This window comes from Vicugna pacos, chromosome 8 (genome assembly GCF_048564905.1).
Source record: "Vicugna pacos chromosome 8, VicPac4, whole genome shotgun sequence".
Taxonomy (NCBI): Eukaryota; Metazoa; Chordata; class Mammalia; order Artiodactyla; family Camelidae; genus Vicugna; species Vicugna pacos.
The window spans coordinates 1,768,702-1,788,698 of NC_132994.1; the positions used below are offsets into that span (position 1 = coordinate 1,768,702).

Here is a 19,997-nt window from a genome sequence, read left to right on the forward strand (position 1 = left end):
CCCCCAACCAAAAAAAAAAAAAAAGCCTGCAGTGTCCAACGTTATACAACGGTGACACTAAACAAGGCCATAAGTGCTGCTGTCATCAAAACAGAGCTCTGCAGTGTACAGATCTCACTGATCATCGCATCCATCTATGCTAGAGGAAAGAGGTTCCCACTGGAGCAAACACCATAGCTCCGGTAGGTCCCTTCATTAACCCTTTCCTGAAACAATGCATAGAAGATGCTACCTTCCTGCAGGCAGAGATGTGAAATGCAGTGGTCCCTGAGACCCAGGCGGAAGCTTCAAAAGCTCCTCCTTTCATCCCCGCCCCCAACCCCCCTCCACCCGGTGACTTTCAGGAGCTCTCCAGGGGCAAACATAACAAAGGCCAGCAAGACCCCTCCTGGCTCGTGGACCCCAGAAGGCTCACCTGGAATGGTCTGATCTCATCCTCACTCACTGGCAGTGGTCCTGCCAAGCCCTAGGTGACAGGTCACTTCCTCTGCGGTCCCCTATCCGAGAGCGCTTACTCAGCCAATGACTACACTGGGCACAGGGGACCGTGAACCAGAGAGCAGGAGGGACTGCTGGGAACAGGACAAAGTGCTTCTTCAGGCTGTGCTGGGACGGCGGCTGGCCTGGTGCCGATGTGGGGCTCCTCTCATGGGGGCAAAAGGACAACCCAGTCTGGGATTGCCGGGGAACTGGGGGAGGGGGGCGGTGCTCAGAGTTCCCATACTTTCAAAGACGCAGGTCTCTGATGATTGGAGTTCAGAGTCCACGAGATCCTTCTCACTGAGACACAGAATCACTGCCCTGTCATGAGGTCTCCTATAACTTAACCACCCTGTACCACGTGTTACAGAACAAAATAACAACAAGGTAACAACAAATGGGTTGATTTGAAATCGTTACTCCTCCAATTCCATTTTTATCATGGTACATTATTCAATTTCCAGAAACAACAATGAATGATGATACACTTCTCTGAGCTGCCAGCGAATACTACCGAAAAGTAGGGGCAGGCTCCTTCTAGTTTGTTTTAGAAAATACAACGACCAAATGATATTGAAGAAAATAATGAAGAACCATATTTTATTTATTTAAACTAAATGCACTGTGTTTACTTAAATTATAGAGACTTGTCAAAAATAATTACTGGATAAGAAAAAAAATCAATAGTGAACCATGAATCATCTCATCATCACCAAATCAAGTGCAAAATATATCAGTCTGAAACAAAGTAACCAATTTGAACATTTTTTCCTTTAAAAAAATATATTTCTTGTCTCAGAGTCTTTATTTTTTTTCCTTTTCCCCAAACTTCCAAGTATGCTTTAATAAACTGGTTTGCATAAAAAAATTGGCCAAACTGTTGCTGGTTGAGAAGAGAAAAGGAAATGAGCATTAGTTGAATGAGTCTGCGCCAAATATTGTGCTTAGCAGGCTAATTTTATTTAATTCACTTATTGTTCACAGGCATACGGCAAAATCAACAGTATTTAACCCATATTACAGGTGAGGCTCAGAGAAGCTAATTACTTCGCCCAAGGTCACATGGTTTATAACTGGCAAAGCTGGGATTTGACCTTGGCTTTGTTTGACTTGGAGAACCACCTGCAAACTTTTCACTACACCCCAGCCGGCAGGAGCCACTGTGATTATTTCGGTAGATTACCTCTAAATTGTGGCAGTTTTTGTTAAAATGCCGGTGATCCAGTGTGGAAAACCGGTGAGACAGGAGGGGCCTACCATCAGCCACTTCCGTTTTGGGCATCTGGAGCCAGTGAGGATTCTCCAGAACCGCGAACGGGGCTAACTTTACACTTGCTCAAATTTGTCTCTTTCTCATCACATGCTGTCAGAAGACTTAGGGATATCAGGGTTTGGATGAGAAGCTGCTGGACCAACACATATACGGTGAGAGCCAGCGACCAGAGAGCCAGCACTCTCCATGACCCACGTGATCATCTCCCTGAGCAGAAACTGACACCCTGTAATTGCATCTGATTGAAATGTAAGAATCTATGGAACTCACAGGCTGTGGAGGCGAAAAGCCAATTGAATTAAACCCCTTAATACCCTGCATGTGGCTATGACGGAGCTTGAGCTTTGAGATATTTCTTTTTTTCTCACTTATCATCTGAAATGGGTTTATTTCAAGTTATAAAATCATATGAATGCTAGTAATCAGTGGGGAGGGTACAGCTCAGTGGTAGAGTGCGTGCTTAGCATGCACGAGGTCCTGGGTTCAGTCCTCAGTACCTCCATTTAACAAATAAATAAGGAAGCCTAATTAACTCCCCCCAAAAAAAATAATAAAAAAAGAAAACACTGGTGAATGCTAGCAATCTAGTATCTGTCCCTCATTCTGTCTGATAAATTTATATTAATTTGGTGTAATTCTCTTCAGTGCCTGATATGGTCGCAAACTGTATTTCTAACAAAAGATGCTTGATAAACCAAGCGCAGTCTCTGAGACAGCACACACAGCTTCTGCAATTACAGAATCAAAACAGACAATCAGTCACTATCAGAGGGGGCTAATGTTGACCTTATTTTTTTTAATTTTTGTTTTTTATTGAAGTATAATAGATTTACAATGTCAGTTTCATGTGTACAGCAAAGTGAATCAGTTATACATACTATATCATTACTATCTATAAAATAGATAAGCAACAAGGACCTACTGGGTAGCCCAGGGAACTATATTCCATTTCCTGTAGTAACATACAATGGAAAAGAATCTGAAAAAGAAAAATATATGTACATAAATGTTGACCTTATTTAAAAAGACCCTTTCACTTACATCTGGGTACCACATCCTCTGAGACCCCAAATACAGTAACGAGTGTTCTTCACTGAGGCCACTGTCCACATGTAAGTAGGAAGAAATCCTGTTTTCATACGTCAACTCAGAAATTTGTATTAACAATAGTCCCTGATTTAAAAAATTTCTACCACTTTGTCCATTTTGAGCCACCTGTATCCCTCTCTGGGGTTATGTGTTTTTGTAGCCTCCCATTCAGCTGGGATTCCACAGCCACTCAAAGACCAGCAGACTAATTTCTCTTAGGAGACAACAGATACAACCAAACATTAACTGTGGTTTTGAGCGTGCTTCACATATACGACTGACCTTGTATTGGGGTCTAGGTCAAAACCTATGTGTGCACAAAGGTTTCAGCTCTCTCCCAAGAACTCAGGATCCATTATTTAGAAAAAGTGCCCCAAACTTCCAATTTGGGACTGATTTCCCACTAAGAATGACTCCAATTTGTCATATATTTATCATTCTTTGTATTAACATGAGATTGCACAGCACAGAATACACTGACTACACACAAAACTCATGCACAACTAGCAAGCAGGTATTGTTTGCCCTTATTGTCAGAGAACTTTGACATTCTAACTGTTACATCTTTCTCAACTTGGCGACTGTGCAAGAAAATAAATCACAAATATGATTAATCATCTTACAATCTCTTGGGCCATATTGCAAATGGAACCATCTCTTTCAGGGAAAAAGGCTGATGGTAAGAGTTGGTAGCTGGCCACTTTGCTCTGTTGAGAAAATGGAACGAAATCACATCCTACCTGACACACACCAGGGATATTTACACCAGAAAAATGGATAGAGAGGGGGTGTTAAAGGTAGGTTTGTGTCCAATTGGAAGGGCTAACAAAGTGGTGTCCCCGGGCCCCAGACACACCGTCTCATGCTTACCGGCACCTGCTCGTCCGGCCTCCATCGTTCCCTCTTCGGAATCAACAGACCTCACTGCTTCCCACCCTTCTGCAGAGACGGGTACCCCAGGTGCACCCATTGCAGCAGCCTCTCCAAAAAAAGCCAGCCTGGGGATTTGCAGGCTTGCTCTTAAAGAAATTCAAGATCGGATCTCGAGGAGCTCAATCAAGAGTGCTTCCTCTACCACTGGGCTTGGATCGCTGGACCACGGTGACCACCCGGAGGTCAGAAGCAGCCAAGAATGGAAACAAAGGAGAGACTGGCGTGCGAATCAGACAGTCCCTTTGCGTGGCTGGCTCAGGGCATCTCCAGCACCCACGGCTGTGAGAGGGCTGCTTGGATGGAAGATGGGACACCGCCTCGGTGGGCCTGGTGGTGGAGGGACTGGTAACATTTACAGAGCAAGAACATATTGGCATCTCTGTTGGGTTTTAACCAGATCCACAGGATTCAGGAAATGAGCTCCCTGCCAGATGACACTCCGCTCCCAGCCATCCCTTCTGTTGACTGAGCCCCCAGATTACTCTAACTAGTGTCCTTTCTCCTGCTGCGAGCGGAGTCGTGGAGAGGGCTAAATAAAGGGTTTTTATGACAACACAATGGCCATTCGCCCAGAAGATGATTTCTTAAAATCTAACTCTTCTGCTTTGGTTCAGGACTATTAAAATCAATTAAATGAGAACGTTTTCTTGTTATTGTATCTCTGATTTGTGGCGGGAAAAAAAGTTTCATTTCATCCTGAAGAAATAGCTGAAATTAGGCTATTTTTGTACATGCCATATATTCTTTACATGATAGGTTTCTCCTATTACATGAAGCTTTAAAGGCAGATTGCCTCTGCCTATTGCTGTATTTTCCTAGCAGAGGCAAATTCATGTGTGTGTGTGTGTGTGCGTGTGCGTGTGCGTGTGCGTGTGCATGTGTGTGTGTGTGTGTGTGTGTGTATACAGTGCTGGGATTTCTTCCTACTATACGTGACACGGTACCACATTTCCAGACTGAAGAGCTACAGTTTCTTTCAGATGAGACGCATACTTCTACTTTATGGGGAAAGAAAAGGACGTAAGGAATTATATTTTTCCTCTACCAGAACTAAAACCACAGGTTCACATAATTTTATTATTGTCGATTTACAATGTTGTATTTGTTTCTGGCGTATACTGTAGTAATTAAGTTATACATATACATGCATATTCCTTTTCATAGCCTTTTCCATTATAGGTTATTACAAGATATTGAATATAGTGCCCTGTGCTATATAGCAGGGCCATGTTGTTTATCTATTTTATATATAGTACTGTGTATCTGCTAATCCTGAACTCCCAATTTATCTCTCCCCTATATAATTTTAATTTAAGCATATTTTAAAATTTATCTTTATTTTTTAAAAAATTTTATTGAGTTATATAGTCAGTTTACACCATTGTGTTAGTTTCTGGTGTACAGCACAATTTTTCAGTCATACATGAACATACATATATTCATTTTCATATTCTTTTTCACCACGAGCTACCACAAGATCTTGAAAATACTCCCCTATACAGTATAAACTTGCTTATCTATTCTATATATACCTGTCAGTATCTTATTCTGCTGATAATCAATACTTTTTTGGATTTTAAATGAAAATGTTATAAATCATAAAAACAACGTATCTGCATGTATTTCATATTTCTAAAAGCACATTCATGTGCCTTAAAGTAACTCAAAGCTACTCATCACGGATTGCATTACAAGACAATCAGCCATTTGTAGAAACAGACAAGGCGTGTATACAAGGCGTGATCTGTCCTGGAAACTAAATTCCTAAATCATCAACCTAAGGTTTCTACTTCACCAAACTTTTATTTCTAAATTAAACTTCAGTACTAACAGGACAGACAGAAAGTAGAGATAAAACTTACTACAGTCAAATGCCAATGTTGTTAATGTTGCAACATTAATCACACACAGTACCCTGGAAATTAGCGGGGGTGGTTTCCTCCGCAGTCCTAGTAATTAATACCAAAAAAAAAAATCTGATTTCAAATCACAAATCTTTTATTAGTGCACTTTGAAGTAATAATCAATACTGTACTGAACTTCTAAGTTCTACACTATACCAGCATATTAAGGAAAGGAGGCCTGAAACACAGTATGGTAAATGTATACATTACTCCCCAACTCTCACAAGTCCTTTCTTTCAACAGTTTGAGAACCTTCTCTACTCATTACAGCTGACTTGTCTATGTATTGAATTCTACTGCTCACGGTCATATCTTACAGAAAATGCATGGTACACTGCCACATAGACAAATATATCGAGTAATTTTAAATAGTGAAGTTATAAACTAGATTGTAAACTCTTGATGGGTTGTAAATAAAGCATCTAACTCTCTGCGGGGCTACAGACTGAAGATCATCCAGTTGGAAATAACACACTGCTACTCTCTCCAATGGTTTTATCGTTTTGTGAGCCACACTGTATTGTATTGATGCATCAGCACTTAAGAATCTACAGCAGGACAAACAGTGGGCAGAAGAGGGTACATACATTGTCTTCCAGCCTGTATATGGGTGAACCCCATATCCTCTTAGTAAAATCGAGGTTCTTTATCTTTACCATTGGTAGAACACATCCTTTGTGAAAGGCCATGCCATAAACACAAGTTCAGGTTCAATGTACCTCTTCTGAGATATTTTCATTGACTAACCCAGTCCACATAGATCTCTTCATTCTTCTCCACTTCCCTTTAGGTCTTAAAGGGAGATTCTGCACTGGACTTTATCCTTTTCTTCTTTACAAGTTTCACTGATCCCTGCATGTATCCCTTCATCATTTCTTTCCTCTAGCAAAAATTCTGAACATTGAATACATTAAGTACTAAAGTAAAGAAAAGAAAGAGACAGGCCAGGTCTCTCCCTTGGAGGTTGGGTGCTATAATTCTTCCCACAGATGAGGAAACTGAGGCATAGATATGAAAAGTGACAAATCTAGTCAGTGGCAGAGTAAGCATTTCAGTAACAGCAATAATCAAAGCTCCCCTTGTGTTAGATCACAACACCCTTACATTTGGAAACTAATGTCCCCTAGTCTCTACTATAAGGCTGCACTCTTGGCAGTTTGTGATGGAGGCAAATGAATCCATGCCAAGTATAAAGCACGATACGCTACAGATTGAGTCCTGCATGAGACCCCAGCGCTGTTCTGTCCTGCTCTGACCTCAGAACACCAGTTTATGGAGATGTTAACGGAGGGTTCACAGTGAAAGGAACCCTGATCACATGGATTCAGTACACATGGCATCCATTGTATGTAGTGAGAAGTCCTGTGTTACAGACATTTCTGGCCAGTGTTAGTACTGGCCAAACTTATTGGAGCACAAACTTATTTTTGCCAGCACACCTGCTAAACCTCTTACTGTTTTGCAGAAATACTAGTTGGAGAAATGTTACATTATTAGTTTTGTTTATTTGGATTTGTAAAGACACTTCAAGTAACAAGAAAGGGAGGGAGGTACTGGATTCCACTGTATAGATTCAGAGTTGATGTTCAGGACCATGCCGTTCCTTGGGGAAGTTTCTGCAAGAACAGGCACTGTTCCAGGTTCTGCTCCATCACTGGGACACCTGTGATTCTGGTGTCACAAAGCACCAGCTCAGCCCTGTCCCCTTCCTGACCCACATGGGAGTGCTTCTGTGTTAGGTCTTTCGTTTATTTAATTTGACATAACCACACTGAAACAACCATCCTAAAAGATTCTGAGCTACGATAACATAAACAACACAGAACAAAAAAATTCCAAATGGCGTCTTCTGGGAAATCCTAATTGTATGAATCCAGACAGAATAAATCAATGCTCAGAATACAACTAGGGGGAGGGATAAATGAGGAGTTTGGGATTAGCAGATACACACTACTGCATATAAAGCAGATAAACTACAAGGGCCTACTGTACAGCACAGGGAACTATATTCAATTTCTTGCAATGAGATATAATGGAAAAGAAACTATCTATATCTATATCTATATATATATATCTGAATCCTTGTGCTGTACACCTGAAACTAACAATGTAAATCAACTACACTTCAATAAAAAAAAAGAAAAAATACAGCAAGGGCCCTTGTGGAGTAAGAGAAGCATTAGGGAAGTAAGGTTGGTTCTAAAGACATAAGAATGAATAAAATATTAGGATTTGGGGAATTAATATATTTAATTCAATTTCTACTCAGGACTGAGAGCTTCTTTCCTTTCCTATTCACAATCGCCTGAGTCATAAGGCTGCAACTTGTCTCGTATCCAGGTTTACATGGTTTCCCAGGAAGGTGTGTGTTGGATACTAGAAGGAACTCAGTCTACAAACTGTCCAGCCTGAGAAAGAAATTTAAAATGTAAAAAAATAGACAAAGAATGTGATGCTCTCAAGGGCCTCTGGATCCCAAATCACTCTGAAATTCTGGAACACAGGTATGGGAATTAAGTAGTATCAATGAAACTGTGTACCATGTAAATGACCCGGGCCCCTTGAATGTTGCTATTCTCTGCCTCACAGTGTGCTGTGTGGAAGGGATCTTTTGAGGAGAACTGGTCACACAACTTCCCTTGATCTGTGTTGTCTTCTAAGATGGGCAGCCCGAGTTCTCCCAGCCCATGAGCCAACCATATGTGGAGAGGGAGGCAACACTGGGTATAGAAAAAAGGGGCATCAGAAGAGCAAATACACCACAATGCCAGACTGTGGCACGATACAGGGGCTGGCGTGGGGTGGGATCATTTCAGAGAGGATCTTTTTAAGGAGATCAGGGAAAAAGATGACCAGGTGATCAAAGGGGGAGAGTCAAGAGAAGGTAGGCTGGTCTATGGTCAGTGGTTACTTGGTAAACCTAGCTCACCCACCACGGGATGTTTCTCCAACATATACGCTCTGACTAACACCACACATTCCCTACAGGAGACCCAGCAAAGCAGGACAATTTGAAATGGAGTGCTTTCCAAGGTGCTGAGATATTTTAAAGGATGATCAGAAGTGGACCATTTCAGCCTGAAACCTGGCACAAATGCCTGTCTCCTTAAAGAACAGAAAACAAGTCAAAATAAAAAAGAAACCCAACCGATAAAGCGAAAATGTTGGCTCTCTGAGTGCCATGTCTTAGCACCTGTCTGCTCTTCAGAACTTAAGTCATTGATTATAAAAGAACGGAAGGCTTTTGAGCTTGAAGCTCTCACTGACCAAGGACCAAATGTAATGTTAATTTCTTGACTTGGGGTTTGATCACAATTAGGCAATATAAATTCAGTCTACAAAATCCACCTTTGCAATGGAATGAGACTGCAGCTTCTTACAAGAGATTTATTGTTTTTTTTTTTCACCCAGGGTTCAAACAAAAACAAGGTTCCCTATTTGAGCTGTGTGACATTTTTAATATTCATCTTCTTTTCATTGTGGGGAAAGCACTCTGGGGCCTTATGCCTGAGCAAGGCCAGTTCCAACTACCTGCCTCTTGCAAGGACAAAACCGCCCCTCACGGCCAGCCCTTTGCTGTTTAAAGCCCGTAGACATCCCGCATCCTCATTCGACCAGAGCCACTGCTCATATAACACTCCTCGTTTCCTCATCTCATTTCTGGCACTTGGAGATTTCTCTTTCATGCAAACTCAGTTATGCCCTTTTATTTTCTAACTAATTTTTTGATATATGCCAATAAATCTGGAAATACACATACGATTTTACTTTTTTATGATATTTTATTTTAAGGCATTTTAAATAAATGTTATCTTTATCTACCACTGGTAAGTTTTCAGCAGTGGATCTTGGTTCTGTTTGTTTTTAATTTCTGCAGCTTAGACAGCCACGTAACCACAACCTGTAAATAGTTTCAAATGGTGCACTCATTAGCTTTTTCACTTTAATATGCCGGTGGCTTAAAATCTGATTGTTAAGTTCAAATTCCATTAAGGGGGTATATTTATCGTCTGCATAGGACTACAGTTCAAGCAATGCTATCTGGTGAGTAATGGTACCCTTTTTACCGTCCTGTGGCCCAAATGCTAGCTTCCTGTAACCATGAACATGAGCCATTTCTCCACTAAGAAAACAACTCATTAAAAGGGCTGAGTAGAAATGTTCGACGATATATGACAAGACTTCAAGCAGCAATGGACTAAGGAAAGCACACAGTCAAGGAGAGAAGGCGGTTTACTCACATGATGCACAAGCTATTTAATTCAACACTATATAGAAACTTACAGTTTTACTTCATTATTCCTCAACTCCACTCCACTTTCTATTTATTTTTTATCCATTTGTTGTTTTTCTTCTGTTTCAGTCAGAAGTACTTTTAAAATCCTTCTGGGACTTAAACAAAACAAAATGCATTTGAACCAGGGATGTCCCAGGATAGGAGATGCCCTAAGTTCTACCTCCAGTGAATTTCCTACCAAATCACAAAAAAGGCCACTATTTTCTTTGGTTTATGCTATGACTAATGGACCACAGTATTTTTGGTTTGTTTATTCCTCCCTCAATTAATTTAAAAAATGTCTTCTTAAAAAATGATGTATGTGTTTCAAGTCAAGATAAAATACATCTGCAATCCTTCCTCTGCTCTAAACATAGTAAAAAATTTATTCCAAAAAAGAAAACGTGTGCCCTAAGGCATGAAGGAGACATACACAGCATTGGAATCTACAGGAAGCACAGTGGGGACAGTGGTTGAAGCTGCCCTGTCCACCAAAAGCCAGTCCAGATATGGGTAGAGACACCTGGGACTGCAGGGCTTGACCTGGGGTGATAGGGGAGAACACGTCTGACTCCATATTAGATCTGCTCCTCTGTCTCCAACCCTGTGCTCTGTTTCTTGGGCTCAGTCATGCTGGTTCTGCACCTATTGTAAAAGAATGCTGCCTAGAGCCTGAAATAGACAGGACTGCCCGTTCTCCAAGCCCTGACCTTTAAGGGTATAATACTTTTCCATTTATCTAGAAATAGAAAGTTGCAGAAGAGAGAATAACACATTGTCTTGCTGGAGGTTTACAGGGAAACTGTGACCTGACCCACGTGGACAGCTGCAAGAACAAAGGGTTCCAACACCAAGAAGTTTACAACAACAAACCACACCCACTCCCCTTTTTAGTATAAAAGGAGCCTGAATTCTAACTCGGGGAAGATGGTTCTCTGAGATATTAGTCTGCCATCTTCTCAGTCTGCCAGCTTTCTGAATAAAGTCGTTATTCCTTGCCCCAACATCTTGTCTCCCAATTTACTGACCTGTCCTGTGGTGAGTAAAATGAGTTTGGACTCGGTAACACTGTCAGGAGGGCTAATTCTGCCCGTGCCTGAAGGTCTCCGAGCCCACGGGGTGAAAATAACTCTTGTCACCCTGCCAAGGTCCCCACTGAAAATGTGCTGCACCTCTGTGCCTTAGGGACAGAGCAGAAAACTGTGGAAGAGAAAGAGTGTGCTGTACAACCAGCCAGGGGCTCACACAGAAATGATAACAGACTAATGGCATTTTAGTTTGTCACTAAACTCCTAGATTTTCACTGGAAGAATTCACAAAAGACATGCTCCAACAAGAAGAAAAATACAGGCGGGAAAGAAAAAGGAGATCAAAAGGTAATGATGAACACAGAATCAGTAAAACATGTTAAAAACGTTGGTAAGTCTAAGTATTGACTATGAAAAACAATATTAACATCTATTAACATGAATGTCAAAAAACAATCTGGCCCGTAGACAATTAAAAAATGGTAAATTTTAGAGGAAGGTTAACGCAGGCTAAAGTCATCTGTCATAGAGATAATGATTTCATTTTAGATTGTACTAAACATTGTAAAACACTACAGTCTTTCAATGCAAGATTTATAAGATATAAGTCTTTCATTGAAAAGTGAAGGTCTGCATTAAAGAACACAAGAGGAATGTATAATGCCCTAAGCTCTAAAACAAATGAAAAAGCTCATAAAACCACCTGATCAATCTAACAAGAGGCAAGAAGAGAAAAAACAAAGCAAAGCAATGAACGGTAAACAGAAAATCCAAATTAAGCTAATACGAAAGAAAATGTTTGTTGCAGGAGTTTAAAAATACAAAGACACAAGAAGAAATAAAGAATGCATAGTATTTTACCATCCAGATATAAGTATACTCAACATCTGATGTACATCTTTTCAGTCCTTTCTCTACACATATTATTCCAACATACCATTTATTCCAAAACATACTATACATACAACTAGCAATGCCTTTCTCTCAACCATCGTAAACATATTTTATGTCATAAATATAATGTTACAAATATAAGAATATATAACATAATTTTTATTACCACATGGTATTCATTTAACCAGTGCCTCTTAACCTGAAAACTGAGCTAGCTTCCAATTTGTATATTATAAACACTGTTATAATAAGAAATATTTACCCGTATCCATCATAAAGTGTTTATTCTGCCGAGATACTCTTTAAGATGCAATCATGGTATTGCTGTTGTTTTTTTTTTAATTAAAGTATACAGCTGATTCTCAATGTTGTTAGTTTCTGGTGTACAGCATAGTGATTCAGTTATACATTTACATACACATACATATTTTCTTTTCATATTCTTTTTCATTATAGTTTATTACAAAGTAGTGAATATAGTTCCCTGTGCTACACAGTAGCACCTTGTTGTTTGTCTGTTTTGTATGTAGACGGTTGGGATTTGCAGACACCGACTGCAATCATGTTTTATATACTACACATCCCCAGATTCCACCAACTGCAGGTCAGGTAGCACTACAGGATGCATTCAGTGAACAAAATCCGCATATAAGCGGATCATGCATTTCAAACCTACGTAGTTAAAGGGTCAATTCTACCTGGGTCAGAGTTCCAAAGTACACCTGGACACATACAGCCCTTGATTCCGTCCCCTAAACATCACTTGAGTCCTTCTGGATGCTTTTTCCAGTCCAGTATGTCCCCATATAGATGAGCAACTTTTTAAATGGGAAGCTCACAGTAGGATACAGAATAAAACTTTCCAGGGGAGAACCAGCATGTCATAATTTATGAAGGGTCAGGCCTGAGATTTGGGAAAGTCTTTGAGGACAATGAAGCTCTGTGGTCATAACCTTGACTCTGTATTGGAATTACCAGAGAGATCCTAAAAACCATGAGAATGCCCCAACCTGGAACAATTAAATCATGACCTGTGGGCCTGAACATTGGTACCTCTAGTAGGAAGCGCCTCAAGTGGCTGCCAGGTGCACTGAGCTAATCCTGTGGTTTCCAATTCAGCTCTACGCATTAAAATCAATCAGGGCATGGCTCCACGTTAGAGAAATCAGAATCCCTTTGGCGCTGTCCTAACACTTATTTTTTGAAAGCTTCCCAGAGGATTCTAAAGTATATCCAAACTATATATAAAAATAGACTTAAAAAATTTCTTCTGTATAGCACAGGGAACTATATTCAATATCTTGTAATAACCTTTCATGAAAAAGAATATGGAAATGAATATATATACATAGATATACATGACTGGGACATTGTGCTGCACATCAGAAATTGACACACTGCAACTGACTACACTTCAGTTAGAAAAAATAAAGTACATTCAAGGATGAAGATCACTGACATCATCTATCCCTCTCATTTGGTTGCTCGAGGTAGCTCGGTTCTTAAAAGAACTGAGATGAGAAGAGTTCCCTTGATCAATGGCCTCTGGGCTCTTTTCCTTTCACAAGTCTGGAAGCTTGCTGTCCCCAGGATGGTGTGTCTCCCCCACATCTCATGCCAGTCTTTCTGACTAGAAGGCCATATTGTATCTTCCTGCCCAGATGCCACCCCAGCTCCAAAGCAAAACCATGACATTCCAGCTTTCCTCTAAGTTCTTGTAACATGTCATATTTCCTATTTGGTGTCATAGAAATAAAAATATCTATTGGGCACTTGCTGTGTTATCAGGTGCACAGAGCCAAGCCACACTATCTCATTTAATCTTTACAACTATTCCACAGGGTCCTTACAATGAATTACTCCAAGTTTCTAAAATAATGAACTTGAGGCTCACCAAGGTTAAGGAGCATGCCAAGGTGTTTAACCCCTGGCAGTGTCTAAAGCTGTCTATGTCTTCAGGACCTTGGAGAGCAGTCCTCTTCTCATAAAGTCACCACTCAGTAAGAGTCTTGATGATCTTATATTTTTCATGGTTGAAAAACAATGGAGACGAATGGCAAACATGAACATTTATCATGTAGGTACAGACACATGCAGAGGTCTTAGTCTCTTTCCTCCTGTGAATACTATTATCATGGACTGGATTGTATTCCTGCCACAACTTCTATGTCAAAGACCTCACCTGAAGTGGCTCAGAGTGCAACCATATTTGGAGATAGGACCTTCAGAGAGAGAATTAATTTTAAATGATTTCATTAGGATGGTCCCAAATCCAACATGACTGATATTTCTATAAGAAGAGGAAATGTGGACACACCTAAAGGTAAGACAATATAAAGACTCAGAGAGAAGACAGTGACACCCAAGCTAGGGAGAGAGGCCTGGAACAGACCCTTTCATGGCCCTCAGGAGGAACCAACTTGGAGGGTGGGGTTCCAGCCTCTAGAACTGTAAGGAAACACCTTTCTGTTGTTTAGAGCACCCAGTCTATGGTACCCTGTCATGGCAGCCCAGAAAACGGGTACAGATATTATCTTGTACACATCAGCCTCAGAAGAATTTACTGAAATTAAAATTAGATCTGCCCCTTCAGATGGAACAGTGCTTTTTAAAAAATGCAGAAGTTCAGCTCAGACCGTAGAACAAGACACTCAAAGAGGATGGCTCCAGGCAATAACTATGAAACACGCAGAAGAGTGGTAAGAGTCAGATGCCCTGGAACATGTGAAGAAGGATGATGCAGAAGGTAACATCTTGATTTCCAATGTGGCAGTGGGCAACAGGGAGTCAGTATCAAAGGAACCAGCTTCTAATTCCTGGATGGGAACTGGTAAAGACAAAGCAAAGTTTGAGTTCTAAAGGGACTCGGGCAACAGAATTAGACTCAGTCACAAGGATCCAGGGACGTGGGTCTGATAACCAGAGTAGGCACAGAATTGCGATCTGCAGTCAGGAAGACACGAGAAGCCAGGGGATTATTAAGCTGATCTCAACAACCAGGTCTCCTTCTCTGTTCAACAGTGTGTGAAAGGGCAGATTTTTTTAGTTTCCTTCTGAAGTCTCTCCCAGATCTAAGATTTTGCTACTCTGTGAAGTTGAACCAAAAGTAAGGACAACCTTCTCATTGACTGAAGAAAATGGGTCAAAAACACTGCAGTGTGATTCTGCATTTTAAAAGGATACTGAAGCATGACTTACTGAGATCAAATAGGTGGCCCTGAAATCATCAATATCACATCTTTCTCTAAACGCACTTTGTAGCACAAATGTTTCCCCTTAGAATGTCCTTTAATTACACATCTTTTAAAACAGTCTGCTTTTCAAAAGGTAAGCATACAGGTAAAATCTGTATGAGTCATTTTAACGTAGCCCAGATTTTAATGTAGTTTCTCTTCATTCCAGAATAAAAATCCTTTCCGATGTAACTCAGTGGCTAATATTTCTAGCTATGGATTAATTTGGGAGAAATATTATTGGATATCATCATGCTAGATTTACAGACTTAATTTCTTTTCTTTTTATGGAACTTCTTTTTAGTCACAACTCCTGTTTTAGAATCTAGGAGGTTTTTTTTCAGTCATTTATATATTCATTAGGCAGAAATTGCAACTCTGAAAAATCCAGCTTCTCACCATTGATGACTCCCAAAGTTTTAGTACCTCGCATTCTTAGAAATTAGAGATTTTGTTAGCTCAGACCCTCCTCCCCTCTCCCTGCCACAAACACACACACACACACACACACACAATTATTTATGTCTTCTTAATCTCTTCCTAAGATTTAACCTGCACAGATGATTAAAAGAGCTAATATCCATTTCACATTCATTGTAAGAAGAAATTAGTTCTCTGGCTCCCTTGAAGGTGTCGACTGAAATAACATGCATAACCTAAAGGTTGAGAGTTAGGTATTATTGGGCAGATTTTCTTAGGACCTGAGCCCGGGACACAGCATCTCAGATAGTTCTAACAGGCTGTTCCAAAGTGACAAAGTAGAAGCCAGGATATGAGTTTTTGCAAGGAAGATCAGGCAGTCAGAACATCAAAAGATTAATGTTAATTAAAGAAAACTAGACATCTCAAGTTAAGGAATTTAGCACTCTTTTATGTATGGGAAGGTGCAAAGGTCTTGGCTTATTGAAATCATTCCTTTGACATGCACCTAGCTAGTATCCTGTTGTTTCTCATTTTGAGTTCCCTCAGGGGGCACCTCTGGGGGTGGCTACAGAGGCCAGGCTGCCTGTTTATCTCCATCCTGAGCTCCCTCAGCGCAGTGACAGGGAGGTGGGGGTAGGGTAGGGGTGGGTGGCAGCAGCAGCTGATGACTAGATGGCCGCAGCATCCTTTGTTTACCTATATGGCTGGCAATAGTTTTCATTCACAAAGGCATTTAACACTCTAAAGCCTGGCTATTTCAGTGGCTTCAGAGTGAGGACCAGAGAAGGGTGTGGCTGGAGGTTGGTAAGTGGAGACAGACATCTCTTAGAGTTCATCAGCCTCCATGTGACCCAGGACAACGGAAGAACTCAAGGTGAGAGGTGGGCTCTTCTGAGAGTGGTAATCTGGGCAGGGACCATGTTCCAATCAATACATTCCCACAGCCTGGTAAGCACCAGGCAGACAGTAGGAACTCAGTGAAAGATCAATACATAAAAGGTAAGAGAACAGCCAGTGCTGTGATGGCTGCACCTAGATTCAAGGCCGCCTTGAGGTTCTGGTGGATAAAATGACAACTATGAAAGGTCTCAGAAGACACCAAAACTGGCTCCTTGCAACTGAACAAAGGAGACGTTAAATAGCAATCATCCTTTTCCTGTTTTAATGGGTATCAAACGGATGCATGCACATGATGAAAATTAAAATGAGAAAGGGCTGGCAACGTAGCTACAATAATTCATTTCCCCTCACGGCCCTTCTGCCCACACTATCCATGCCACTTCCCCACCTTATTTTATTTTATGTATTGTTTTAATTGAAGTATAGTTTATGTTGTTTCAATTTCTGGTGTACAGCATGTTTCAGTCACACATATATACACATATATTCCTTTTCATATTCTTTCTCATTAGAGGTTATGACAAGACACTGAATATATAGTTCCCTGTGCTGTACAGTAGAATCTTGTTGTTTATCTATTTTATATATAGTATTAGTATCTGCAAATCCCACCCCTCTGCCCTCTGGTAACCATGAGTTTGTTTTCTGTCTGTGAGTCTGTTTCTGTTTTGTAAATAAGTTGACTTGTGTCATTTTTTTAGATTCCACATACAAGTGATAACGTGGTATTTCTCTCTCTCTGTCTTACTTCACTTAGTATGACGATCTCCAACCTTATTTTTAAACGTTTATTTTCTTAGTTCTACTGGAAAGCACTCTCATTTTTAAATGATTTGCCTCCAAATGTTGACTGCTTTATACGGGAGACTAGCCATAGCTTTCTAATTTTATTGTATTATCTGCACTAAAAACCAACTAAAGAAGAGACTTTAGCCCACTTTCATATTTATATCCTTTTTGCTTTCAAAAGTCAGTAGTTTTATTTCTCCTTATAAATTTTGATATTTGAATATTCTTAATCCTCTCTTTCTTGTCCTGAAATTTGACCAGGATCTTTAAACTCTTGAACATTTTTTCCCTCTTTTGTTTGTTTGTTTGTTTTAATTGAAGTGTAGTTGATTTACAATGTTAGTTTCAGGTGTACAGCAAAGCGATTCAGTTATTATATGTACATATACACATAACTGTACAGTTTTTTCGGATTCTTTTCCATTGTACGTTGAACGTTGTAGATGAGAATGCGCACATGCTTATCTCTAACCCTCTGCTCTCCTGTCATCTCCCATATCTGTCAGTTTTACCTTTATTTTAACATGGACAGAATATTTATCTTCAATTGTGTAACATATATGTGTATTTTTTACACAATTGTAAAAAATATACACATATACACATATACATATATTTGTTCAATGTAAAAGGGGTTTATTATGAAAATTAGAAACCAGTAAATGGCATTTACCGCATTACTACAAGTAAGTCCTCCAGGATCAAGTAAAAATCAGTAATAGGCAGAGGTTAAATCCCCTTTTCTGCAGATGGACTGTCAGGCCTCCTGTTCACTCAGAGGAAAGGTTACCTAGGTTCAGAGTCAAGCATGGTGTATCAATTAGTAAAATAATGTCACATTCTTGTTTCCTTTGTATTTGGAGCATGATTCTCCCTAACAGTTTTTTTCCCTCCTCCATTTTTTATTGTTACTCTTTGTTGTTGAAAAAGAGACAGCCTTTCTTTACTGGGCTAACAGCGTCCTGTAACTCATTAGTCACTGGACATTTTCTGGAATCCATGACATTCTTCCCAATAAAGACATTCTTTTTGGAGCCTCCTGGAAACAATCTCCAGTTTTAATTTGGACAAACTGCTTTCTGCACACAGTGTCATTCAGGGCTTTCTTTGCACTGGATTCCTGGGTTACCTCTACTATTTCCAGTTTCTCAGTTGTCCCACTTTTTTTTTTTTTTTTTACTATTTCTTACTGAAGTATAGTCAATTTACAATGTTGTGTCAATTTCTGGTGTATAGCATCATGTTTCAGTCATACATACAAATACATATATTCCTTTTCATATTCTTTTTCATTACAAGTGACTACAAGATATTGAATATGGTTCCCTGTACAGTAGGACCTTGTTGCTTATCTATTTTATATATAGTAGTGTGTGTCTGCAAATCTTGCACTCTCAGTTTATCCCTTCCCAGTCCCTTTCCCCTGTGGTAATCATAAGTTTGTTTTCTATGTCTGTGAGTCTGTTTCTGTTTTGTAAATAAGTTTATTTGGCTTTTCTTTTTTTAGACTACACATATAAGTGATATCACATAGTATTTTTCTCTCTCTTTCTGGCTTACTTCACTTAGAATGATAATCTCCAGGTCCATCCATGTTGCTGCAAATGGCATTATTTCATTCTTTTTTATGGCTGAATAGTATTCTATTATATAAATACACCACCTTTTCTTTATCCAGTCATCTGTTGATAGACATTTAGGTTGTTTTCATGTCTTGGCTGTTTTAAATAGTGCTGCTGTAAACACGGGTACATGTGTCTTTCCAAATTAGAGCTCCCGCTGGATATATGCCCAGGAGCGGGATTGCTGGATCATATGGTAACTCTATGTTTAGTTTCCTAAGAAATCTCCATACTGTCCTCCATAGTGGCTGCACCAAACTGCATCCCCACCAACAGTGCAGGAGGGTTGTTTTTAAGCCCATCTCTGCTCTGTAACCATCTCTCACTTCCAAGGTCCATGTGTCTACCTGTTTATCTTCATATTGCACAGCTGTTGTTATTCATTCACATTTAAGACTGAGTAGGTTTTTGCAGTAGATGTCTGTCCAAGGAGGGCTATTTAGCTGGGCTGCTCCTGTGGACACTAACACTGTCTCTAACATTTCTGAACGCACGGAACTGTGAGCCAGCAGCCTTGAGTTTACAGAGAATAAGGTGTGCAGCTCAGCATTAACCTGGGGAGGGTGGGGGTCCCAGAACCGGGAGCACCTACCCCGGCATCTCTGATGTTTGCTCAGGCAGATCCATGAACTTCTTGATTTTTCACCTGGGAATTAAATGTTGGGCTGCTCTTGCTGTACGTAAGGGGGTAAAGAGGAGGAGGGGATGGGAAGGAGGGTGAAGATGAGCGGGTCGCAGTGTTGCATAGGGCTTCACAGGTTTGCTGATATGAAGTTCTGCTTTCATGTCCAGCCCCACAGAACCTGAGGTCTAAGCCTGAAGTCTCTGCAAAGGGGCTTCAAGGCAGCTGGCCTCCTCCTTGCCCTCCATACCGTCTCACCTACTTGGCAAGCTCCTATGTCCAAAAGTAGGCTCCTTGCCTCTGTCCATCTCCTTAAAAAACTCATCTATTCATAGTTTACTTCCTTTCTTCCTCACTTACGGAGTCTCAGGGGGTAAGAAAAATAAATGCTTACATTTGTACAGCCATTTAAAGAGGAAGCCCTTGTAAGCTGTAACTGTTTAAAAGTTACATTTTTGTTGGCGTCTATAGCCAAACTCCTATCACACAGAACCTGATCTCATCTTGGAGTGTCCTGTCTGTTTGGTCCCC

General features: G+C 40.3%; 1 protein-coding gene across 5 annotated transcripts in view; it reads right to left on the minus strand.

The window, feature by feature from the left end:
• The window catches only part of RIMS1 (regulating synaptic membrane exocytosis 1), a 447,505-nt gene that overhangs the window by 177,150 nt on the left and 250,358 nt on the right, over positions 1–19,997 (minus strand). For 3 of the 5 annotated variants that reach the window (XM_072965475.1, XM_072965476.1, XM_072965474.1), the window contains exon 1: positions 3,713–3,812. The exons of the other annotated variants lie outside the window; for them this stretch is intronic. In XM_072965475.1, coding sequence (XP_072821576.1) covers positions 3,713–3,812 — 100 coding nt within the window. Of the gene's footprint in view, positions 1–3,712; positions 3,813–19,997 lie in introns of those variants that run through there. 5 annotated transcript variants of the gene reach the window in all.